The 26,208-nt window shown below is 42.1% G+C and overlaps 1 protein-coding gene across 1 annotated transcript in view; it reads left to right on the plus strand.

Moving 5' to 3' along the window:
* Positions 1–25,787, plus strand: part of ATP12A (ATPase H+/K+ transporting non-gastric alpha2 subunit) — a gene marked incomplete at both ends in the record, with an annotated part of 33,884 nt that extends 8,097 nt beyond the window's left edge. The window contains 17 exons of the mRNA XM_081127752.1: positions 245–362; positions 617–885; positions 2,253–2,451; positions 2,618–2,727; positions 4,713–4,847; positions 7,889–8,081; positions 9,844–10,019; positions 11,384–11,520; positions 21,012–21,162; positions 22,269–22,437; positions 22,527–22,681; positions 23,918–24,041; positions 24,209–24,354; positions 24,790–24,923; positions 25,055–25,156; positions 25,585–25,676; positions 25,759–25,787. Coding sequence (XP_080983878.1) covers positions 245–362; positions 617–885; positions 2,253–2,451; positions 2,618–2,727; positions 4,713–4,847; positions 7,889–8,081; positions 9,844–10,019; positions 11,384–11,520; positions 21,012–21,162; positions 22,269–22,437; positions 22,527–22,681; positions 23,918–24,041; positions 24,209–24,354; positions 24,790–24,923; positions 25,055–25,156; positions 25,585–25,676; positions 25,759–25,787 — 2,439 coding nt within the window. The remainder of the gene's footprint in view (positions 1–244; positions 363–616; positions 886–2,252; positions 2,452–2,617; positions 2,728–4,712; positions 4,848–7,888; positions 8,082–9,843; positions 10,020–11,383; positions 11,521–21,011; positions 21,163–22,268; positions 22,438–22,526; positions 22,682–23,917; positions 24,042–24,208; positions 24,355–24,789; positions 24,924–25,054; positions 25,157–25,584; positions 25,677–25,758) is intronic.
* Between the last annotated feature and the right edge of the window lie 421 nt (positions 25,788–26,208).

The following is a 26,208-nucleotide window of genomic DNA, read 5'->3' on the forward strand; positions in this document are numbered from 1 at the left end:
AAGGGGGGAGGGGAAGAGAGAGAGAGAAAGGAGGGAGAGAGAGTGAGAAACATTGATATGAGAGACACATAGGTTGGTTGCCTCCCTCATGTGCCCCAACCAGGGCCAGGGATCGAACCTGCAACCCAGGTATGTGCCCTTGACCAGAATCAAACCCGCAACCCTCCAGTGCACAGGCCGATGCTCCAGCCACTGACCCATGCCAGTCAGGGCTCATCTTGAACTTTTTCACAATTTCTTCTAGGTCGACAACTCATCTCTCACTGGGGAGTCTGAGCCCCAGCCCCGTTCCTGTGAGTTCACCCATGACAACCCCCTGGAGACAAAGAACATGGGCTTCTATTCCACAACCTGTCTGGAAGGTAAGTCTTGACAGCTCTCAGGACCGCCCACACCACTGTGCCCCTTCAGGCTCTATGTTTTTATCTCTTTCCATCTCTTGTACAAAGCTTGTCCAAGAGAAAACCTGGAATTGCAGGGCCTAGAGAACTAATGTTGGCCTTTGTAATGTCATGTGCTAATTGATCACATATGCCACCAAACTGAGGTAGGTGAGCAGTCTGTGGTCCTCTCCCAGCTGAGGACTCCTTTAATAAAATATCCACTTCATCTGTAGGCACAGCAACTGGCATGGTCATCAACACAGGTGACCGCACCATCATTGGTCAGATTGCCTCACTGGCTTCACGAGTTGGGAATGAGAAGACACCCATTGCCACCGAAATCGAGCACTTTGTTCACATTGTGGCAGGAGTGGCTATCTCCATTGGCGTCCTTTTCTTCATCATTGCGGTGTCCATGAAGTATCGTGTCCTCGACTCCATCATCTTCCTCATTGGCATCATTGTGGCCAATGTGCCTGAGGGCCTCCTGGCCACTGTCACTGTGAGTCCATGCTGCCAGGTGGCCTGTCCCCTGACCCTGTTAATAATGCCACCCTGTTAGCCTGAGGAAGCTTCCACCAAAAACTACAGGTCTCCTCCTCAGAGCAATACTCCCTCCCTGTCAGGGACAACCAGGAGGAATTCTGAATTGAATGTTTCTTAGAGGGACAGAGGAATTGTGAGGTTGTTCATATCTGAATGCACTGTCCTTTGAAAACTTTATATTTTCATTTAGGAGATTTATCTGGAATCACATGTGTAAATTTGCCCCTTAAGATCTAGATACAACAGACTCGAACCACCATTTACAGATTTCGAGCAGCTGCATATCTTCCTCACATTTCCACAACTTCCTTGGCAGTTTCTACAGCTGAAGAACTTAGGCATATTGTTTACCTAACTTCTTTTCGCTCAGACACACACAGGTGCACAAACTCCTCTTTTCTCTGCAGAGAAATTCAGCCCTTTCCTGCACCTTCCCCCAAATTCTGCTGTGGGTCTCCCTTTGTAGGTCCCATCCAATTCATCCTTAAACAACTCCCTCCTCAAATCTCTGCTATGGAGCCCTGTGGGGTGGAGGAGTGGTTCCAGCTAACATATAAAGATGATCTCAGATCATTGGTCTGCTGTTGTCCTCAGCAAAGATGGACAGAAGTATCTGAATTCTAGGTCCTTTCTGACCCCAGCAGGTAGTAATTTGAAGAAACTGATCCCAAAGAACCCTTTGAGATCTGGGGGTTTAAAAGAGAAAGCTAAGAACCTTTAAAATCGGACCTCGCCCGGCCGGGCGTGGCTCAGTGGTTGAGCATCAACCTGGGATCCAGGCGATCAGGGTTCGATTCCCAGTCAGGGCACATGCCCGGGTTGCGGGCTCGATCAGTGATTCTCATCATTGATGTTTCTATCTCTCTCTCTCTCCCTCTCCTTTCCTCTCTCTGAAATCAGTAAAAATATATTTTAAAAATAAATATAAAATCTGGACCTCTTATAATGAAATACAAATGCTTCTTGATTTGCCAAAGCAACAAGCAAGCCTTTGGGACAAGTTCTTTGGCACAAACCTTATGCATTCACTCTTTTGCCCGACAGGAGCTGGGCAACCAAAGCTCCTCCATGATTACACACGAGTATGGACCATGGCAACTTTGCTTGGCTTTGTTACCTGTGACTTCCTCGGGATCATTTTCTTTAAGGTGTAAAGGGACAAAAGAAATATTCCATATTTAATAAGAAAGGGTCATAGCATATAGGGTTTATCAGCCACTGCCTCTGTAACGATAGTTCTGTCCTGAAACTAGTCTGGCCCTAGCTACTTTTATGTTATTGTATCTGCATTCAAATGGATTTTTCTCTCTCTCTTCTGTCTAGGTGTCTCTGTCACTGACAGCAAAACGGATGGCCAAGAAGAACTGCCTGGTGAAGAACCTGGAGGCAGTGGAAACACTAGGTTCCACCTCCATCATTTGCTCAGACAAGACGGGGACTCTGACTCAGAACAGAATGACTGTGGCCCATCTGTGGTTCGACAATCAGATCTTTGTGGCTGACACCAGTGAAGACCATTTGAGTAAGTCTTCTGGAGCATTCAGTCTGGGCCAAAGCTGTGGACTTCAGCAGAGGGACACAGGCAAACGTGGCAGGGTTGGTGTGCAGTCTCAGAATTGTGTGAATAGTATGGTTTGTGGCAAGCAGGCCCCACACCCATAGCATCCCCTGTGCTTTCTGTTTTCCAGAGCAAACCTTTGATCAAAGCTCTGGAACCTGGGCCTCCTTATCAAAGATAATTGCATTGTGTAACCGAGCTGAGTTCAGACCAGGACAGGAAAGAGTCCCCATCATGAAGGTAAAGTGTCTGCATTGGTCAGTCTTAAACCACAGCCAGTTTGAAGTCACTTTCCCTGTTCTGATTTGGTGCTAGATTTAATCCCTCCAACACAGGAAAGCTTGTACTAGTAAGAGCAAGTCTGGCTCCCAAGACCTGCAGGAGATTTCCTTCATTGTAACTAGCTTTGCAACATCACAAAGATGTTTTAAGGTCTCAAATTGATCTGAGTAATTTGAAAATTTTCTTATTCCATAAAATGAATGTGTCCTTATGTTACTTCCCTAACTTCTTGATCAGATTAAGTAGATATAATTTTAAAAATTTATTGCATAAATGTCATTCACTGAAGTTTAAAATATAATTGGGCCCTAGCCGGTTTGACTCAGTGGTTAGAGCAAACTGATGGGTCCCAGGTTCGATTCCGACCAAGGGTATGTACCTCAGTTGCAGGCTCAATCCCCAGCCCCCGGCAGAGTGCGTGTGGAAGGCAACCAATCGATGTGTCTCTCTCACATCGATGTTTCTCTCTCCCTTCCACTCTCTCTGAAAAGCATGGGAAAAAATATATCCTCAAATGGGGATTAAAATTAAAATAAAATATAATTAGATGGAAATGAAGGACTGATCTTAAAACACATTTTCTTGGCAGCAGGTGCCCTAAGGGGTCCTTAAATATTGGAATATGCAATAAACTAACTCCCTTTTGCCCCCTTTCTTTCCCTTCCCTTCCTTTCTCCCTCTCACCCTCTTTCTCTCTTCTTCTACCTCCCAATGAGTCACTGAGCCTATGTCCCCCTGGCTTTTCTATTTGCCATTTGTTTTCTTTATTGACACTTTCTCTTTCATATATTTTTTATTTGTGTTTCTTTCTCTAACAGCTCATCAATTCTCTTTTTGGCCAGTCACTTCTCTGTCTTTCAAATCCTTATGTCCGGTTCTAATTTCTTACTCCAGCTCCATGTATCTCTAGCTAGCTGTGTGTTCCCACTTGGAAGTTTTGACTGTTAGACTCTCAACTAATTCTATGACTTGTCACCTTCTACCTGTACCCAACCTGGCTTCAAATCAAGATCTTGTCCCAATTTTTCTCTTTTTCTGTGACATCACCATGTTACTTATCTTCTGGGCCAAAACTTTTAAAAGTCATCTTTACTTTCTCCTCACCAAGTCCATCATTCTTTCTTCAAAATATCTATAATCTTACACTTCTATTATCACCAATACCTTGCATCTAAATAACTGTACCCTCTTAATTGACTCTAGTTTATCCCTCCCCTAGTCTTTCTTACATGGCACTAATTTTTCTTAAAATCTGCATTAGATGAAGTATGTCACCTAACTTTGCTCAAAACTTCCTTTGCTTCTCTGTTTTCTGCTTCTCAAATCTAGGCCTCAGCCTGCATTTCAGGTCCATCTGTACTCCCACCACTTAGGACAGAAGTCTTCTACTTCTCACCTTCATTCATGGCATTCTGGCTTCTCCTCTCTTTGTAACCGTCTTTCAAGATCTAGTTCAGTTATGCTTTTTTAAATGTTTTTGTTGATTTTTAGAGAGAGAGGAAGGGAGAGAGATAGAGAGATAGAGATAGAAACATCAATGAGAGAGAGAGAAACATCAATTGGCTGCCTCCTGCATACCCCCTACCTGGGATCAAGCCCAAAACCTGGGCATGTGCCCCGACCAGGAATTGAACTGTTGACCTCATGGTTCATGGGTTGATGCCCAACCACTGAACCACACCAGCCGGGCCATAACCGCTTTTTTCATGAAACCCTTCAGCTCTCAGAGCTCTAACTTTGGGCTTTGCTGCTGCCAGTAGGTGGCATTACTCACTTTAACAGTTTTACCATGGTCTTAACTCAGTCACAGTTTTGTGTTATTGTTTTGTTTGTCCAGCTAGATAGTAAGCTTAGTCAGGTGACATGTTCATTCATTGAAAACAATCCCCAAAGAACCAGATTATGTGCTGCAAATATTTATTTTTATCTCTTTTGATTCTCAGAGAGTTGTGGTTGGAGATGCCTCAGAAACTGCTCTTTTGAAATTCTCAGAGGTGGTTTTGGGTGACGTGATGGAAATTAGAAAAAGAAACCACAAAGTAGCAGAAATCCCTTTTAACTCAACCAACAAATTTCAGGTGAGTTGATCCTCACGACTGAATCTCTGTTATCTCAAGAACGTCATTTCTACTGTAAGTACCCTTAGGTTAATACAGATTTTAAATGATACTTGACTTAAAAAATAGTCCTCCAAGATGGATGGCCTGGGTATCTAGTGAACCCAGAACAGGTTTTCCCTTGCTGGCCTCCTTCCTCTGCCTGAGGCAGATAGAGAAAAAGAATCTTGTCAGCCCAGCTTCTCCTAAATAATCTATCTCTATTACAGACACACAAACACCCTCACTCATGCACACACACCCCTATGGGATGACTTGCACAAGTGAGGGGCAACGGCCAGAGCCCAAAGGGTAAATGAAAGGTGGAGGAAGGGGTAGAGCTAACTGCACCCTCAGTCTGTGTCAGGTGCTTCACATATGTTGTCTCATTGATCCTCACAATAAGCATATGAAATGGGACTAATTAACCCCAATTTCTAGGTATGGAAACAGGCCCCTGAATGTGTTGATGTCACCAGACTCACTCAAGCATCAAAGTGGCATCACCAATTTTCACAGATCTGTTTGACTCCTGAGCACATGTTTTTTCTACCCCATCTACAAGTCAGAGGCAGAACAGTTTCACTTAGGCCATGTGAGGAAGCCTTGCCCTTTTTGAAACCGGTGAGAAGTCTCTCTGATGACCAGCCAAGTGCCTTTTCATTCCGGCCCCACAGAAATCCTCTTTCCACTCATTTCTCAGGAAGAGAAATGTCCTTGCCTAGTTGTCTCCCCTCATTTCAAGGGTGGCCAACAACCAAACACCCTGCGGTCCTCCCAGTGTTTGGACAAATGACAGTGTGTAACCCAAGGTCCTGCTGCTGATGGGCTTTTCAGTAGACTCCAGAATTGAGAATGGGCATTATGATTTGGCCTTTGCATCAACAGTTAAGTGTATAAATAGGATAGCCATGTTTGTGCCAAAGTTTCTGGTGATTACCCTATCATTTTGTTTGGATGGAAAAGAACTTTTGTTGCAAACATCTTTGTGGATAATGGGCCAATGAAGAATTGCGGTTAGCCAAATAGACAACAGACAAAAGTGTGTGATGTCAAATATTAAAGCCAGGAAATCAGATCTCTCATCCAAAACTTAAGTGAAAATAGAATGAGTCACAATTCTAAAATAACAATAGTAATCATGCTAATTTCCACATGTATTAAATCACTCAATTCTCACCACAGCTCTGTAAGGTAGAGTGAGGCACAGAACTTTATCATATAGCTGGCGAAGGCCAAGCCAGGACTCACACAGACCCAGCAAGTCTGTGCTCTTACAGACTAGACTAGGCTCAGAATCCTTCATTTACTCCAGTAAAAACTTCCTTTAGCACGTGAGAAATGAGAAAGAGCAGGTCCCGTGAGGTCTCATATACCAAAAGTGCAGGGAGAAAATGGGCTACCCCGAGTTAGGACAAGAATGGAGAGAGGGCCTGTGTATGTTCCTGCTGACAAGGCCAAAGCACCTCTTTGGATGTTGTTGGTGCCATTGTAACTCTACACTTGAGCAACAGTTAGCCCTGAACAAGGAGTGTTAGATGTTGTGACCTTGGAAGGTTGTGGGTTTCGGTCAACTGAAGGAAACAAAGTGGAAAGTCCATGTCTTATTGGCCTTAAAATAGCAATTCCCCAAACTGAGGCTAGTGCATGAAGAGATTTTCAGTAGTTTATGGCAAATGGGATTTTTAGGACTATATATTCTAAGTTTTTATATAAAGATGAATGTGTTTCATATAAACGATTATCCTTTTTATCCTCTGTGATCAGGGCAGAGCCTCGCACCTGCCAGCCTGAATTAAACCCCAGCTCAGCTACCTGTTAGTGTGTGACCTTGCATGAGTCATTTAACCTTTCTGCACCTGTGTTTCCTGACTTGTAAACAGTGATAAGAATACCCATATCCTTAAGGCAGTTTTGAGACTTACATGAGTAACTGTGTGAGCACTTAGAACAGCACACTCTATATAAGTATTTATTATTCCTACTTTTTAAATGTCAAAATGCTCTACCTTTGAGAAAATGATGGCATTAGTAGATGGGAGGTTTTCTGTTTGGTTTGCTCTTGGTTTGGGCTTGGGTTGGGGTTTGGTTGGCTAGTTGCTTTCTAATGTCTTTACATGACCATTAACAGAAAAAGCTGGCAAACCTATGCTTGCACTCTATTTATTTTTTTTATTGTACTCATCTCTGATATCCAAAAGTCTTAGAATCAACCGATAGTCCCAAAATGGTAGAATTTTTCTCTGAAACTCATTCATTCTCTTTCAAATACTCCAGCTTCTTGAAATTCTTTTTGAGGGCTTAAGAGTATCTGGTATACAATAAGGGCTATGTAAGACTTAGCCATTTATTATTGTCTATACACTTTTTACCACTTTTTCCAGTTATCTTATTAGGATGAGTCTAGAAATAGAATTACTGGGTCAAAGGATATTGGTGTTAGAATTGTGATACTTGTTATTTAACTGTTCTCCTGAAAGCCTGGATGCGAGCCTGCCCACTTCCTCACACCCTAGCATTTTCCCTCATATGCAGGTAGTAAAATCAGGATCTATGTGGAGATGAAGAGGTACAGAAAGGCCTGCTGCCCTCATGCCTCTGAGCTCAGAAGAGCTCCAGTCTGAAAGGCTGATGCTCACAATGGGGAGGTAGAGATGGGACTTGAGACGAGGTGGCTTACAGCCCCTAACTCCCATGGGCACCCCTATAGATTTTGTTCAAGGCAGAATAAGATGTCACAAGCTGACAGCTACATCTGGCCCCCCTAAAGCTGGGCTGGGACTAGATGGCTGAGTCCAGATCTCTTACATATCACTTGGCTAGAAAATGAAAAGGAGAGAACCCATGTGTAGAATTCCTCCTTTACATTTCAAGGATAATCAGTAGCCCAACGAGAGAAAGGGCTGCTTTGCATCTTGTCATGTTGCTAATTAAAAGGTTGATACAGTTCAGGCCCTCAGTAATGGAGACAGTGTCATGATTTACTAGCATGCTGTACTTATGCTCACTTCCTTCCCTCCCAGCTCTCCATACACAAGACAGACAACCCCATTGACAAGCGCTTCCTCATGGTGATGAAAGGGGCCCCTGAGAAGATCTTAGAGAAGTGCAACACCATCATGGTCAATGGCCAGGAGCAGCCTCTGGACAAGAGAACAGCTGAGGCCTTCCACACTGCGTACATGGAGCTGGGAGGTCTAGGGGAGCGTGTGCTAGGTGAGCTTTTTGTGGCAGAACCCTTATGTGTCACCTGTTTGGTGCAAGGCTTTGTGCTGCATGAGGGAACAAGATGAGACAGGCTGACCATCCAGCAGAGTAGCTGTGGCATCCACAGGACTCATAAGAAGAATGGTAGACAGATTAAGAGAATACCACATGAAGGCAGCAAGGAGGGTGAGGTTGCTGCCAGGTCAGGGAAATCTAGGAAGATTATATAGAAGGAGTTACATTTAAACTGGGCCTTGAATGGCAATATTTGAAGGGAAGTGGGGGATCGGATTCACGGTGAAGAGAACAACATAGGCCAAGGCTCAGAGGTAGAAGGGGGGACAGGGTATGAGCACTGTCAGGAAACCACTCATTGCGGAGTGTTGCAGAACTGAAGAGACAACGTCATCCTGGGAGGTAGGGCTGGGAAGATAGACTGGAGGTCAAGGTATGGAGTGCTTTATGTGGGTAAGGAACTGGGTTTCATTCTGCAGTCAAGGCAGAGCCACTGGAGACTCTGCAGCAAGTAAACTGACCAGAGTCAGTGTTTTCTAAAGGATCATGCTTGGCAGCATCAGGGAGCAGACAGACTTGGGTCTCAGGAGGAGGTAGCTGCTCTTGTTCAGGTGACAGAGGGTAGGAATTTGATCCAAGGCCATAGGAACATGAAGGAGAGGTCAGATACCAGAGATTTCTTAGAGGCAGAATCGGTAAGACTTATCAACCAATGAAAGGAGAAAAGTAAGTTTTTTTAAATGTTATTACCAGACACAGAGATAGGGAACATTAGAAGTAGAAGGAACTATAGAAATTTAACCACTGTGGCAGGAGCCGAATTGTGGTCACTTCAGTGATATAACAAAGTATGTCTTGTTATTAGAATCTTGGGTTGACAGAGTGGCACCTCTGAACTACAGAATGGTACATTCAAGGTAACAAGTTCATGGTCAATGATAAGGCTCATTAGACATTATGACAGTTCTTGCCAGTAGAGATGGAATCTGTGGAACATGTGTTTCTAAAAGATATTTGAGTTTGTAAAACAAATAAAATATATAAATGAGGTGATAATGCTTTAAGCATGCCTCACATAGCCCACAGCACCAGATGAGAAAGTCACATGATCTTGGAAGTCCCACCATACACAGGAATCCCTTCACCTCAACCTGTGAAAGCCAGACACTGTCTGAATAACAAATGGTTCTGCTCCACTCCTGGTGGCCTTTCTCTCATACTTACCTTGATTAAAGATCAAGCTTTGTACCATTCCCCTGATCCCCCAGATCCTTTCTCCCATTTGTGCAGTAGCACATGCTGTTTTGTCTGCCTAAATGGTCTTCCCATCCCCCAGTCCTCCCTAATGCCTCTCTCAAGAGTCAGCTCACATACGACCTTCTTGGTGAAGTCTTTCCTGACTCCCCAGGTGGCTGGACTGTAGCACCCTTCAATAACACTCACCATGCTCTATTATGCTTATTTCTTTATGTCTCTGTCCCCACACTCAACTGGGACATCTTCAGAAGTAAAGGCTGTCCACTCTTGATCTTCATAGCCCTAGAACATAACAGAGAACCTAATGTGCACATGAATTATTTTTGGATGAACTATTTCTTTGCTAAAAACAATATGCATTATGGAATTGAAAGAATGAATTCTGGTAGACTTTATTGGTAAAAGAATAAAGGACTGTGAGTGTATGAAAATGTTCCTCCTTTTCTTGTGTCATTCCATAGTCTAGTTTTACTGACTCCCAGATTCGTGCCCATTCCAGGTTTCTGTCATCTCTACCTGCCAGCAGACGAGTTTCCAGAAACCTATTCATTTGATGTCGATGCCATGAACTTTCCCATGTCCAATCTCTGTTTTGTGGGACTCTTGTCAATGATTGATCCCCCTCGATCCACTGTCCCGGATGCAGTCACCAAATGCCGGAGCGCAGGGATCAAGGTGGGAGTTATCTTCCTGACTTAAGAAATCCTCCATGGCCCTGGCAGGTATGGGTCTCAGGTTCAATTCCCAGTCAAGGGCTCCTGGGTTGCAGGTTTGATCCCCAGCCCCCATCAGAGCATGTGCAAAAAGCAACCAATTGATTTTCTCTTTTGCATCAATGACTATCTATCATCTATCTATCTATCATCTATCTATCTATCATCTATCTATCTATCTATCTATCTATCTATCTATCTATATCTATCTATCTATCTATCATCTATCATCATCATCTATCTATCATCTATCTATCATCTATCTATCATCTATCTATCTATCTATCTATCTATCTATCTATCTATCTATCATCTATCTATCTATCATCTATCTACCATCTATCTATCTATCTCCCTCTCTCTCTCTTCCTCCCCCCTCCCTCCCTTTCACTCTCTCTAAAAATCAGTGGAAAAAAATATTCTCTGGTGAGGATTAACAAAAAACAAAAACAAAAAAAAGAAGCCCTCCATGTATGTTGCGTCCCTTCCTAAGAACATTTGTCAGAAGAGATAGTCAGTATTTAGGTCTCTTCAAGTAAACACCTAATCCCCCACCCTCTTTTCTTTCTTTTGGAGAGAGAGAAAGGGCGAGGGCGAGAAACATCTATCGGTTGCCTCCTGCATACACCCTGGGTATGTATTGTACCCAGACCTGGAATTGAGCACATGACCTTTTGGTGCATGGGACGACACTCAACCAACTGAGCCATACTGGCCAGTGATTTAATTCCTATTTAAAAATCTCTATTTTCACTACACTGAACTTTCCATAACTGCAATAAAAGCAAAATGATTGTGTCTGTATGGAATAAACCACAATGGTAACTGCAGTGAGAAGAAAGCTAACTCCCTGTGCCATGAAGTAGCCATATTTTGCCCTAGACTTTAATAGACAATAAAAGGTTTTATTACTAAATCTTGAGTTTCAGCCTCTGTAATCCATTTGCCTTCATGATATCAAAACCAAAATCTTTATTCCATTACCATGTTAATATCAAGACTGTTGAAGCCACATGAGGCTGTCCCAGGTAGACAGCTACCAGCCCTTTCACAAATACAGCAACATCAAAGGGAAAGGTCTTCCTCTAATCAGAGGAGGAAATACAAAAAGCTTAGGAGCAAGGATAAATCCAGTGGTATCAGTGTGTCCTTCATAGGCAGTTGTGTCTTTCATCTAAAGATCAAGAACTGTCTGTAAGGGCAGACCGCAGTCAACACTAACCATGTTCTACTAGGTCATGGTAGAGTAGGTGATACAGAACTCCCCCTACTCTGGCCAGCCAGTTCCTCATTATTCCCATGCCTTTCTTCATATTTGTGTTCTAGGTTATTATGGTTACAGGCGATCATCCAATTACAGCCAAAGCTATTGCCAAGAGTGTAGGTATCATTTCAGCTAACAGTGAGACTGTGGAAGACATTGCAAAACGCCTCAACATTGCTGTGGAGCAAGTTAACAAACGGTAAGTAAGCACAGAACCAGAGTTGCAGAAACTCAAGTTTAGTGGGACACTGTTGGTTCTAAAGAGCTGTGCTATTTGGAGCAAATCTCCTTTTTGCCAAACACTCTCTTAGAATGACGCTAGGCTGATTTCCTCTATAACTCATACATTCATTCTTTCACTCATAATTTTATTGAGCACCTAATATGTGCCAGGCACTATATTAGTACCACAAAAATTATCCCTTATGTATTCCTTGTATGAAATTTCAAAACCCAATAAAGTAGATCTAAAAACTTAAGTGCCTAATTTAGAGTGAGAAAATCTGAAACAAAGAGTTGATAAGAAATTACTTGCCAGTGATCCAGTTGTATAATCTGGACTATTAAGAACCCTCTGGGTTTTGTGCATGTCTTTTTCTTTTCTTTTCTTTTCTTTTCTTTTCTTTTCTTTTCTTTTCTTTTCTTTTCTTTTCTTTTCTTTTCTTTTCTTTTCTTTTCTTTTCTTTTCTTCTGCTCTTCTCTTCTCTTCTCTTCTCTTCTCTTCTCTTCTCTTCTCTTCTCTTCTCTTCTTCTCTTCTCTTCTCTTCTCTTCTCTTTCTTTTCTTTTTGGAACTAAATATAATGGAAGCTTCCTAAGGAAAGACTCGGTTTTTCTGGTATTAATTCTTTCCACTATCTGTTGTTGAGTACCAACTATGTACCAGGCACCTTACTAGACACTGGAACTACAGAAGCAAACAGACCGGACACCATCCCCAGCCCGAGGGAGCTTTCTTTCTATCTAACCAAAGGGGCAGAAAACTATGTTATGATGAGTACAATGAAGGAGATACATTGGACTGAGGAGGAGGTAGTATGGGGAGAGTCAGCTGATAATTTAAATGATTAAAGACTCCAGGTCTCACTGTGAAAATAAATGTCATTGGCTTTATTGTACATTCATGCATGTGGGAGAAACAGGAAAAGCCCAGTGAATCTCTTCTAGTTTATTCAAGCATTCATGCCTTTTAGGAATACACAGCTGTCAGGTAATAAATTATCACCAGGCCAACAAATTACTAATTAAAACAACCAAACAGAGTTACAGCCTCTGGGTACAATGGTATGTGAAAGCTAAGTGTCTTCTCCTTCGTGAAAATAACAGTCATCTATGGAAACAGGTTTAGAGCTTTTGTTTATTCGTTTTGGTTTTTAAAATAGTAGGATTATACATTTTCATACAAGTCACCACACTGAACAAGAAAGTGGGGTGGCTACTTTTGTGAATGGTTTCAATTATCTCCTTTATCAGCTCTAGCTTCATGCTCATATAATGAGTGGATTTTTGCAGCTGGAATGGGGAGAGGAACCACACTTTTCTTCTTGTCTTTTATATTTTCTTACTAAAATTTAGGAAGATTGTGATTTTATTTTATTTTTATTTTTTATTAAATTTATTGGGATGACAATGGTTAATATGAATATATAGGTTTCAGGTGTGGGCTTCTATGTTACAAGCTCCGTATATTGCACTGTGTGCCCACCACCCAAAGTCATATCTTCTCCTGTCCCCATATAGTAGGACCCCCTTCACTCCTACCCCCTCCCCTCTGGCAACCATCACACTGCTGTTTGTATCCACACGACGTTTCAGTTTTATATCCCACATATGAGTGAAATCATATGGTTCTTAGCTTTTTCTGACACTTATTTCACTTGGCATAATATCCTCAAGGGTCATCCATGTTGTTGCAAATGGCAGTATTTCATCCTTTCTTATGGCTGAGTAGTATTCCATTTTGTACATTTACCACATCTTCTTTATCCAGTCCACTGTCGAAGGGCACTTTGGTTGTTTCCATGTCTTGCCCACCACGAATAATGCTGCAATGAACATAGGGGAGGGTGCATATATCTTTGTGAATACATGTTTTGAGTTTTTGGGTATATACCCAGGAGAGGGATTGCTGGGTCATATGGTAGCTCTATTCTTAAATTTTGAGGAATTGTCAGACTGCTTTCCATAGTGACTGTACCGGTCTACATTCCCACCAGGAGTGAATGAGGGTTCCCTTTTTTCCATACCCTCTCCAACACTTTTATTGCTTGTCTTGTTGATAATAGCCACTCTAACAGGTGTGAGGTGGTATCTCATTGTAGTTTTGATTTGTGTTTCCCTAATTGCTAGTGAGGTCAAACATCTTATCATATATCTATTGGCTGTTCATATGTCTTCTTGGGAGAGGTGGCTGTTCAGGTCCTCTGCCCACTTTTTGATTGGGTTGTTTGTTTGGTGTTGAGTTTTGTGAGTTCTTTATATATTTTGGAAATTAAGCCTTTGTCAGAGCTACTGTTTGCAAATATCACCTCCCATCTGGTTGGCTGCCTCTTTGTTTTATTGTCAGTTTCCTTTGCTGTGCAGAAGCTTTTTAGTTTGATATAGTCCCATTCATTTATTTTTGCCTTTATTTCCCTTGCCTTTGGGGTCAAGTTCATAAAGTCTTCTCCATGACCAAGGTCCATAAGTTTGGTACCTATGTTTTCTTCTATGTAATTTATTGTTTCAGATATTATATTTAGGTATTTGATCCACCTTCGATTAATTTTTGTGCATGGGGACAAACTGTAATCCAGTTTCATTCTTTTGCATGTGGCTTTCCAGTTTTCCTAGCACCATTTATTGAGGAGGCTTTCCTTTCTCCATTGTCTGTTTCTGGCTCATTTGTCAAACATTATTAGCACACATACATGTGGTTTAATATCTAGACTCTCAATTCTGTTCCATTGACCTGTGTGTCTGTTTTTCTGCCAGTGCCATGCTGTTTTAATTATCATAGCTCTGTAATATAATTTGAAGTCAAGTAGTGTGATACCTCTAGCTTCGTTCTTTTTTTCTCAAGATTGCTTTGGCTAATCAGGGTCTTTTATGGTTCCATACAAATCTGATGATTTCTCATTCTATTTCTTTAAAAAATGACATTGGTATTTTGATAGGGATTGCATTAAATCTGTATATTGCTTTGGGTAATATGGCTGTGTTAACTCTGTTGATTCTTCTAATCCATGAACACTTTTTCCATTTTGTTGTGTCTTTTTTAATCTCTTTTAATAATGCTTTGTAGCCTTAGCCAGCTTGGCTCAATGGTTAGGGCATCGGCCCGCAGACTGAAGGGTCCCAGGCTCAATTCTGGCCAAGGGCACATACCTTGGTTGCAGGCTCGGTGCCCTGCCTTGGTCGGGGCTCGTGCAGGAGGCAACCGATCCATGTGTCTCTCTCACATCGGTGTTTCTCCCTCTCTCTCTCCCTCCCCTCCCTTTGTCTCTGAGAAGCAATAGAAAAAAAGTCCTCTAGTGAGTATTAAAAATAATAATAATAATAATACTTTTTAATTTTCAGTATATAGGTCTTTCATGTTCTTTGTTAAGTTTATTCCTAGGTATTTTATTCTTTTGGTTGCAATTGCAAAAGGAATTGGTGTGTTGTGTGTTTTTTCATTTCTTTTTCTGAAGTTTTGTTGTTAGTATACAGGAAGGCAATGGATTTTTGTACATTGATTTTGTATCCTGCAACTTTACTGTATTTGTTTATTGTTTCTAATAGCTTTTTGGTGAAGTCTTTAGGAATTTCTATATACAGAATCATGTAGTCCGCAAAAAGTGACAGTTTTACTTCTTCCTTCCCTATTTGGATGTCTTTTATTTATTACTCTTGCCTTATTGCTAGGACTTCCAGAACTATGTTGAATAATAGTGGTGAGAGTGGACACCCTTGTCTTGTTACTGATCTTAGAGGAAAAGCTTTCAGTTTTTCACCATTGAGTATGATATTAGCTGAGGGTTTATCATATATGGCCTTTATTATGTTAAGGTACTTTCCTTCTAGTCCTATTTTATTGAGTGTTTTAATCATAAATTGATGTTGTATCTTATCAAATGCTTTTTCTGCCTCTATGGATAAGATCATGTGACTTTTATCCTTTGTTTTGTTAATGTGGTGTATTACAGTGATTGATTTACATATGTTGAACCATCATTGTGCCCCTGGAATGAACCCCACTTGATCGTGATGTATTATTTTTTTGATGTACTGCTGTATTTGAATTGCTAGTATTTCATTTAGGAATTTTGCATCTATATTCATCAGAGATATTGGTCTGTAGTTTTTTGTGTGTGTGTTATCTTTGCCAGGTTTTAGTATCCAGGTTATATTGGCCTCATAAAATGTGTTTTTTTGGAAGTGTTTGAAAAGGATAGGTTTTAAATCTTCTTTGAATGTTTGGTAGAATTCACTTGTAAAGCCATATGGTCTTGGACTTTTATTTTTTGGGAGGTTTTTGATGATTGCTTCAATTTCCTTGCTGCAGATCAGTCTATTTAGATTTTCCAGTTCTTCATGATTTAGTCTAAGAAGTTATATATTTCTAGGAACTTACCATTTCTCCTAGGTTATTGAATTTGGTGGCATATAGTCTTTCATAATATTCTAGTATGATCCTTTGTATATCTGTGATGTCTGTGGTGACTTCTCTTTCATTTCTGATTTTGTTTATATTGGTCATTTCCCTTTTTTCCTTAATGAGTCTAGCCAGGGGCTTGTCAACTTTATTAATCTTTTCAAAGACCAGCTCTTTGTTCTATTAATTTTTTGTATAGTCTTTTTGTTTTCTATTTCATTCAGTTCTGCTCTAATTTTTATGATTTCCTTTCTTCTGCTGACTTTGGGTTGCTTTTGTTCTTCTTTTTTTAGTTCTTTAAGATGTGATGTTAGGTTGTTTACATAGGATTTCTCTTGTTTCTTGAGATAGGCCTGTAGTGATATAAACTTCCCACTTATTTCTGCTTTTGCTATATCCAGAAGTTGTTTTTTAAAAATATGTCTTTATTGATTTCAGTGAGAGAAAGGGAGGAGAGAGAGAGATAGAGACATCAATGATGAGAGAGTCATTGATGGGCTACCTCCTGCGTGCCCCCCACTGTGGATAGAGCCTGCAACCCAGGTATGTGCCCTGACCAGGAATCAGACTTCGATCTCCTTGATCATAGGTCAGTGCTCAACTACTGAGCCACGCTTGCCAGGCCAGAAGTTTTAATATGTTATATTTTCATTCTCATTTGTCTATATATCTTTTGATCTCATCTTTTATTTCTTCTTTGACCCAATCATTTTTTACTATGTTGTTTAATTTCCATGTATTTGTGGGTTTCTTTACTTCCTTTTAGCAGTTGATTTCTAATTTCAAGGCATCGTGGTCAGAGATGATGTTTGGTATAATTTCAATCTTCTTGAATTTGTTGATGCTAGTTCTGTGACTCAGCATGTGCTCTATCCTTGAGAATGGTCCATGTGCACTGGAGAAAAATGTATAATCTAATATTCTATAAATGTCAATTATGTCCGTTTGGTCTAACATTTCATTTAAAGATGATATTTCTTTATTGATTTTCTGTTTGGTTGCTCTATCTAAAGCTGTTAAGGTCCCCAACTATGATTGTGTTTTAATCTATTTCTCTTTAGTTCTGTGAGTAATTGCTTTGTATATTTTGGTGCACCCTGGTTGGGTGCATATATATTAAGAAGTGTTATGTTTTCTTGATACAGTGTCCCCTTTATCATTATAAAGTGTCCATCTTTGTCTCTTGTTATCTTTGTTGCCTTGAAATCTATTTTGTTAGGTATAAGTGTGGATACACCTGCTTTTTGGTGGCTGTTATTTGCTTGGAGAATCATTTTCCACCCTTTTACTTTGAATCTACCTTTGTCTTTGCAGTTTAGATGTGTCTCTTGTAGGCAGCATATGGTTGAGTTTTGGTTTTGTTTGTTTTGTTTTTTGTTTGTTTTGTTTGTGTTTAAAAACAAATTAAAATTGTAAAAATTGATATTTTTTCCATTGCTTTTCATAGATAGATAGATAGATAGATAGATAGATAGATAGATGATAGATAGATAGATAGATAGATAGATAGATAGATAGATAGATAGATAGATAGATAGAGAGAGAAACATCAATATGAGAGAGACACATCAATTGGTTGCCTTCCTCACGTGCTCTGACCAGGGCTGGGGATCTAGCCTGCAACCAAGGTATGTGCCCTTGGCTGGAACTGAGCCTGGGACCCTTCAGTCAGCAGGCCAACACTCTAACCACTGAGCCAAACTGGCTATGGCTGGGTTTTGTTTTTTGACCCACTCTACTACTCTGTGCCTCTTTATTGGTGAATTCAGACCATTTACCTTTAGGGTTGTTATTGATATATGAGGATTTCCTATAGTCATTTTATCTTGTATTTTCTTATAGCTCTGTGCCTCCATTGGTTCTTTTCCTTTGTACTTTTGTCTCTTGTTTTTGTTTGATGATGTTTCATACTTCTTTCCTCTGTGTCCTCTTTTTTTAAGCGATGTGTCCTGGTTTGGGGATTTTTGTGTGTGGTTATCATTAGGCTTATAAAAAATAAAGTTGTGTGTATACAATAGTGTTTTTTTTCTTTTGAGTGCATCTGATGTTCATCCTCCTTTGCCAGTTCAGACCTTTACTCCCTCCCCTTTTATGTTTTTGTTGAGACAAATTATCCCAGTTTATGCTGTAAGTTATCTGGTGATCTTACTCGTAGTATTGTGACCTTATGTTATTTATTTCAGGTAGAATAACTCCCTTGAGTATTTCCTGCAGTGGAGGTTTCCTGTTGATAAAATCTCTCAGCTTCTGTATGTCTGGGAATGTCTTTGTTTCTCCTTCATATTTAAAGGATAATTTTGCTAGATATATTATTCATGGCTTGTCATTTCTGTCTTTCACACATTTCAATGTTTAGTTCCACTCTCTTCTGGCTTGTAGGGTTTCTGCTGAGAAGTTGGATAAAATTCTGATGGGTTTTCCTTTGTAGGTCACTTCCTTCTTTTATCTGGCTGCTTTGAGAATTTTTTCTTTGTCATTAATTTTTGACGGTTTTAATATAATATGCCTTGGAGAGGGCCTCTGTGGATTGAGGTAACTAGGTGTTCTGTTTGATTCTTGGATTTGAGGATCTAGCTCTTTCCAAAGGTTTGGGAAGTTCTTATCTACTATTTGTTTGAATAGACTCTCCATTCCCTTCTCCTTCTCTTCTTCTTCCAGAATGCCTGTTATTCTAATATTGCTCTTTCTGATGGTTCTCATAGAGCTTTTTCATTTTTCTTTATGCTCAGGTCTCTCTCTTTCCTCTCTGTCATTTCTAGATTCCTATCTTCAATATCACTAATTCTTTCCTCCATCTGGTTGGCTCTGTGCTCTATGTTCAGTAGCTCATTCCTAATCTCCTTAATTGCATGCTTCATTTCCAGGATTTCTGATTGGTTCTTTTTTAAGGTTTCAATTTCTTTGGTAAAGTACTTGATTTGTTCATTGATTGGTTTTCTGAGTGCACTGAATTCCCTTTCTGTATTTGCTCGCATCTCATTGAGTATTTTCAAAATGGCAGTCTTGAAATCTCTGTCATTTATATCAGTTATTTCCAGCTTTCTTTCTGGGGATTTTTCATTTGCTTTCTGATCATCCTCCTTACCGTGGTTGTTCATAATATTTGCTCCTCTTCTTTGTCTAGGCATAAATGTCCCTTCCATAGCAGCATTCCCTGAAGAGGTCTTTCTACTATTTTCCAGTAGATGGCTCTGAATCACAAGACTTTTTTACCTCTGTGATCTCCCAGACTTGACTTCCACAGCTTCTGTAAGAGAGTACAGCTGTACTGCTTGGGGGTGGGGTTTGTTTTGCCCTCACCATAATGGTGACCCCAGACCCTGGACCTCCATGAGGTCCAGTCCCAAGCACCAAACCTGGAGATCAGTCACAGAGGGAAACAGCAATAGTTCTTGGTTTACAGGTAAAATGTTTCTCAACTTAACACCAAGGGCACCAAGTTTGGGGAGTCCAAGGGGTAGCAGAGCTCTGTGGTACCATTTCTTTGTCAGAATCACCCCCATCTGACAGTGGATAGCCATGAGGCAGAACTCTGTGCTCTTATAGGCATCTGCTGGCTCAGTCACTGTTCACTCTGCTTGCCCTGCTGTACTGTCCCTGCAGCTCTCTGTTCCTCCCAGCTGAAGGAAGCACATGCTGTCACTGGCTTCCTCCCCTTTCCCAGCCACACAGAGATCTCCTGAGTGCCCAGCTGCAGAGCTGCATCTCTGGGCCATCTTCAGGCCATCTGAGCTTTCCTCCCTTCTTGTCTTCCCGCTTATTCACAGGTGCCCACCTTTAGATGTTTCAATGGGAATGTCTCTCAGTGTTCCTCTGTATTGAGTACGGAATTCTTTGTTGAATTATAGTTAGTTAACCTGTTGAAATTTCTTGGGGAGAGGTCAAGGAGTTCTCCCCTACTGCCATTCCTCTGACATCACCAAATTATCAAGACTTGTGATTTTATTTATTTTATTTATTTATTTATTTATTTATTTTTAATCTTCACCTGAGGATATTTTTTCCATTGCTTTTCAGTGAGAGTGGAAGGGAGAGAGAGAGAAATATCAATGCAAGAGAGGCACACTGATTGGTTGCCTCCCACACCCACTCTGTCAGGTCTGATGATCTAGCCTGCAACCAAGGTATGTGCCCTTAGCCAGGATCGAACCCAGGACCCTTCAGTGCACCAGCCAATGCTCTAACCACTAAGCCAAGCTTGCCAGGGCAAGACTTGTGATTTTAGTCAAGTGTTAGAATTTCAATATTTAGCAACAGCAGGGAAAAACAGACCCAAAAAAGGTCAAAGCCTTAAAAATGTAAAGAAAAAGGCATGTAGTGCTTTGTACAGAGTGTTTAAGCTGAGAGATTTGAAGAATGAAAAGTGGAGTGTTATTCAAGGGAAGGTGAGACAGCAAGACCTGTGAGGGCCTTTGGGCTGTGAAGGGTGTGTGGGCTTAGAACCAAACCATAGGGGACATGAGATGAGACTAAGCAGCTGCACCTGAGATCTGCTCTAAGTGCAATGGAAAGAAAGCCTCATAATCTTAGCAGGAGACAACACAATCAGATCTGAATAATCAGAGTTTCTAGAACCTTCCTTTTAGAATCAGCAGACAATAGTTTTCCTCAAAGAAGACCTCAATACATTTTTTCCTACGTAGCTCATTGCATTGTTGATACTCCATAAATCTGAAATAAACAACAACAGGAATTGTTACCCATGTTTTGGCATATCTGAATTCTAGGACCCAAAACATATAAAGAGACAGGGTTTTTTTATTTCTCCATTCACTTAGTAAGTAAAACATTGCCCAGGAAGTATCACTTCTCACCCATTCCTGTCAGGAAAAGGCTACTTGGTTATTCCTACTGGGAAAAAGTGGCCTCGTTTTTTAGCCTCAGTTTACTGTCTCGAAATGGAGACCAAAGTGTCCCCAATACTCAAAATCCCTGTCATCCCACTAGAGTATTGGATGTCAGGGACATTGGGTTCCCAAGTGAAGTCAAAGAGGCTTCAGCTCATATCCTGCCCAGAACAGTGTTTCCACAAAAGATCTGACCTTTGGCCTCACCCACTTCCTTCTGGCCCTTCTAGGGATGCTAAAGCTGCAGTGGTGACTGGCATGGAGCTGAAGGACATGAACGCAGACCAGCTGGATGAGGTCTTAACCAGCTACCCAGAGATTGTGTTCGCCCGAACATCCCCCCAGCAGAAGCTGATTATTGTAGAGGGCTGTCAGAGGCAGGTGGGTGGGCAGCAGTGCCCAGAGTACCTCCATCGTGCAGGGAACTGCAGGGCTGAGATTCAGATCCCAAGTCAAGGTTTGGTGCCTTTTCAGCCTCTAGAGACAGTTCCTTTCCCATTCTCATCACCTCACATTGCCACCTCTCAGGCTGACATTCTTTCTTACTTAGAGACCCTCCCACACACAGCTGCATACTCTCTAAAGGGCGTTCTGACAGTGAAGCATCTGGTACTACGGTAGGTGTGGGTATAGAACGATTTAAAATGTAAGATAGAGCCTGGCCGGGTCTGGCTCAGCGGTTGAGCATTGACCTAGGATCCAGGAGATTGAGGTTCGATTCCCGGTCAGGGCACATGCCCGGGTTGAAGGCTCGATCTCGAATGGCTCTCTCATCATTGGTGTTTCTCTCTCTCTCTCCCTCTCCTTTCCTCTCTCTGAAATCAATAAAAATATATAAAAAAATAAAATGTAAGATAGAGAACAAAAATATAAAGATGTGTGATATAAAATATACAGTTATCCCTCAGTATCCTCAGAGGATCAGTTCCAAGACACCTCCCCTCAGCACCAAAACCCATGGATGCTCAAGCCCCTTATATAAAATGGAGTGTTATTTGCATATAACCTATATTTACCTATAACCTATATTTACCTATAACCAACATTTTCACATTACCTACATTTGAACAGAGGCTACAGCAGGGTGTGCCCACACATCACTTAATTTTTGTGGCATCAGCATAGCATTCAGCATGTGGCAAATTCAAGTTTCACTCTTTGGAACTTTCTGGGGTTTACTTTTTCCAAGTATTTTCAATCCTTGGTTGAATCTTCAGATGGGGAAACTGTGGCTACGGAGTGCCAAAGGTATCCCTCTCACCTGCCATACACATTGGTTTTAATTATTTAAACATGTCTTTTTTGGAGCTCATTATCTGGCATCTAGGATTTCCCATCTTTATCTTTTCCCCAAAATCCAAACCGGGCCCTTTGTCTCCACTCCAGTTGTCTCCATCCTCAAGACAACAGGGAGACAGTGTTCTTGCCAGACCTGAGACCCCATAGTCCTGCTCACTCCCATTTTTTCACTGTGTCCCTTTGCATAGGATGCAGTCGTTGCTGTGACCGGGGATGGAGTGAATGACTCTCCTGCTCTAAAGAAGGCAGATATTGGGATTGCCATGGGGATAGCAGGTTCAGATGCAGCCAAAAATGCAGCTGACATGGTCTTGTTGGATGACAACTTCGCATCCATAGTCACTGGGGTGGAGGAAGGTGCGTAGTCTTCCTCCAAGTGGTCTTCCTGAAAACTGGGGTCGCCTGGGAGAAAAGCCAGTTCTATAAGGAGAAACATCTTTGCTTAGGTCGCCTGATCTTTGACAACCTCAAGAAGACCATTGCATACACCCTGACCAAGAACATCGCTGAGTTGTGCCCCTTTCTGATCTACATCATCATTGGGGTGCCTCTGCCCCTAGGCACCATCACCATCTTGTTCATTGACTTAGGCACGGACATCGTAAGTAGCACTACAGGGAACAGGGTCTAATAACTGCCCAGGTCATGTAAACTTCAGAGTCATTGCCTTCAAGAGCAAGGAAATAGAATAAATCAATGCTTGTCAAACTTTGCCATGACAGAGCCTGAAGCTTTGGCTTTCTAATGGCCAATACTAGAGCCATCTGTCAAATGTTTGGAAATTAAAACCACCTCACTTTATATAAGAGCCTTTCAAATGTGAGTTCTTCAAAAGTTCCATTGGTCAGGTTCAGCCTTCTTTTCTTTTGAGAAGATGCAGCTGTCACCAAGATAGTCCCTGTGCTGCTGGGGGCCCAGTGGTTAAAGTGATAACCCATAGTAGCCCCTTGTTAAATAAAAGGATCTGTGATCTGGAGGCCCCTCACCTCAACAGAATAAAAAGCCGCAGTTATAAAGCCTCACATTGACCTACAGTGCTGTTAACTAAACCCTCCCCTCTGCTAGTTCGTGTCTGTGTAAGAATCTTTGTAACATTATGCCAGCGTCTCTGGCTTACACGGGCAAAGGAGAAAAGGCAACATGGAGCAGTCTGAATTCCAAGTGAGGACAACAGCCCGGCAAATTGCCTCCTTGCCCCTCTCTTGCTTTACACAGTCTCCACATTGTAGGGAGACTAGAGATAGCTCTACCTCAGAGGGGAATTGGGATCCCCAAAGGTAACAGTCAGATCATTTCCAGCCCTTTAGGCTTGCTCATTTTTCTCCACTGCAGAGGTTCTTCCAGTGTAACCCAGGTGTCACCTGGGAACTTGTTAGAAATGCAGTCTCTGGCCCTAGCCAGGACCTTGTGGATGAGAAAGTCTGAAGGATGGGGGTGAGGGGCAGGGTGGAGTGGAGAGGTAATGTGTCTTTTAACAGGCCCTCCAGGACAAAGGACCAGAGAATCACTGTGATCCAGGGTCATACCAACAAGAGAGGGTTTAGTAAGAGAAACCCACCCCAGAAGGGCAAAGTGACTTGTAACTCACATTGTTTAGAACTGTGAGCACATGGTGATGATGGGGGGTAGATTGCTTTTTAAAGCCAACTGTTCTTAAATTCTCTGCAGACAATACACCTACCTCCTTGCCTTTACCCTGGATAGCCCAGTTCCATAGCCCACCACCACCTTCCACCGGCCCCCCGACCTTCCCCAAGCCCCAGACTGTACCCCTACTGTCATCCTGTAGGTCGAGTACAGTGTTCAAGGGGTGGGCTTCACAGACTTTCCCCTCCAGGTTCCATCCATCGCCTTGGCTTATGAGAAAGCTGAAAGTGACATTATGAATAGGAAGCCTCGCCACAAGAAGAAGGATCGACTGGTGAACAAGCCACTTGCCGTGTACTCTTATCTGCACATCGGTATGATCAGGGCATGTCCTGTCACCCAGGGGACCACCCAGTCACAGTCAGAAGCTGTGTTTTTCCTTATGGGGCAGGGGTGGGGTGGGAGAAGAAACCATGAGGAGGATGGGGACAGGCAGTTCTGAAGTCACTGTGGAACCTGCACCTTACTCTTATTCCCTCAGGCCTCATGCAGTCCCTGGGAGCTTTTCTTGTGTACTTCACCGTGTATGCACAAGAGGGCTTTAGGCCCAGCACCCTCATTAACCTCCGGGTGGAATGGGAGCAGGACTCTGTGAACGACCTGGAAGATAGCTATGGACAAGAATGGGTAAGGAGGGGCTCTGCGTTCACCATCTTCCTGCTCCTTCCCTCCTGTCGCTGCCCTGCTCAGGCTGACATGGAACTTAAGTTTCCCTGGGTGGCCTTAATGACCTAGAGAAGGCGAAAGTTTTCTAAGTTAACAGGGCTGCTGGGACTCACCTCATCTCTCGAATGCAATGCCTAGACGCCATTTTTTTAGGGAAGAGTAGCCAGTCCAACAATGTCCACATTTGGGCAAAATCAATTAAATTAGCATCTTTTCCTGCTCACCTGGTTAAAAACAACAACAACAAAAAAAAACTATGTTTCTTTCCAAACACAAGGAGGTGATCCTCTCTCAATCTCAGGGAGGTGGAGAGAATAGAGCTTCACAGAACTGCCTGGAAATCTCCCTCAAGTTTTCCCTGTGGGCTCTCATGGTCTCCTCTCTGTCCACTGACAGACGCGTTACCAGAGGAAATACCTAGAATGGACAGGCTACACGGCTTTCTTTGTTGGCATCATGGTCCAGCAAATAGCAGATCTGATCATCAGGAAAACCCGGAGGAATTCCATCTTCCAGCAGGGTCTCTTCAGGTACTCCTGCATCCCACCTCACCCCTGGATGATGAGGCAGCATACCATGAGAGCATTGACTCCCCTGGGTGCTGGGCATGTGGTACTGGACCATGGGCATTCAGAATCTTCAATCTTCATGTTTCTTATAGAAATAAAGTCATCTGGGTAGGGATCGCCTCTCAGATTATCATCGCTCTGATCCTCTCCTATGGCCTTGGAAGCATCACAGCCCTGAATTTCACCATGCTTTGGTGAGTTCCTTCAACAGTGGAGAGGAAAGGGTCAGTCCTGCTCTGAGCTGTCACAGCCTAAATAAACATTAGGACTTGGGGGGAGGGGTGGGGTTCCCCTCTAGTCTTTCAAAAGAGACAAAATTGAGTCGGTTTCATATGAGTCAGAGGCTTTGACCTACTAGTTTTCCTGAAGTAGAAATGGGTTTTCCACACCTCACCATCCCATCTCTACCCTCATCCCACAGATCACCTCAAAGGCAGATGCTACTTCTAGTGGTCACAATCCAGGTTAAGTAAGAAACTTTCCAGTTTCATGTTGTGTGACCCAGTGGATCTGTTGTTCTTTCCAAGGAAGCAGGGAAATGAATGGGGAATCCTCTGCCCCATGGCAAGGGCTGGGCCCTCCCTTCAGTGCATTTGGGCTCACCTCTCCCTTCTGCTTCCAGGCCTCAGCACTGGTTTGTGGCTGTGCCCCATGCTATTCTCATCTGGGTATATGATGAGGTGCGGAAACTTTTCATCAGACTATACCCTGGAAGTAAGTTGTAAGATGATCTTTGAGACTCAGCCAATCCACTTCAACAGACTATCCATTTCTAATTCACTTTCTACCTCTGCAGGCTGGTGGGATAAGAATATGTATTATTAAGCCCACCTACTTCCCAAGCCTCCCACCTGCACATCGGGACGTTCCTCTCCATCTCCTGGCTGCAGCAGGGATATCATCAGAACACATTCGGGAGAAGGCAGAAAACTGTAGGAAAGACACTACCGGATGTTTTATACTTTAAAGCAGAGATTTGACTGTTTATATATGATTTCCTTCTCTATATACACCTCCTTATATAAAAAGATGTGAATTTCAAGGTAATGTTTAGGGAAAACTGATGTATTTATGTGTATATAAATCTCACTCACGTGAAATAGGCTTGTGTAATCCAGACATCTCCTGGGGTCTCCCTTCTCCCTAAGCTCCCACAGGATTCCTCTGACCTCCATCCCACACCATGTTAAAAGTTTAACGACCTCCCAAAGATTTCTTTGAATTCCTAGAAAACTTATATTTTCAT

Source organism: Miniopterus schreibersii (assembly GCF_964146895.1).
Source record: "Miniopterus schreibersii genome assembly, chromosome: 2".
Taxonomy (NCBI): domain Eukaryota; kingdom Metazoa; phylum Chordata; class Mammalia; order Chiroptera; family Miniopteridae; genus Miniopterus; species Miniopterus schreibersii.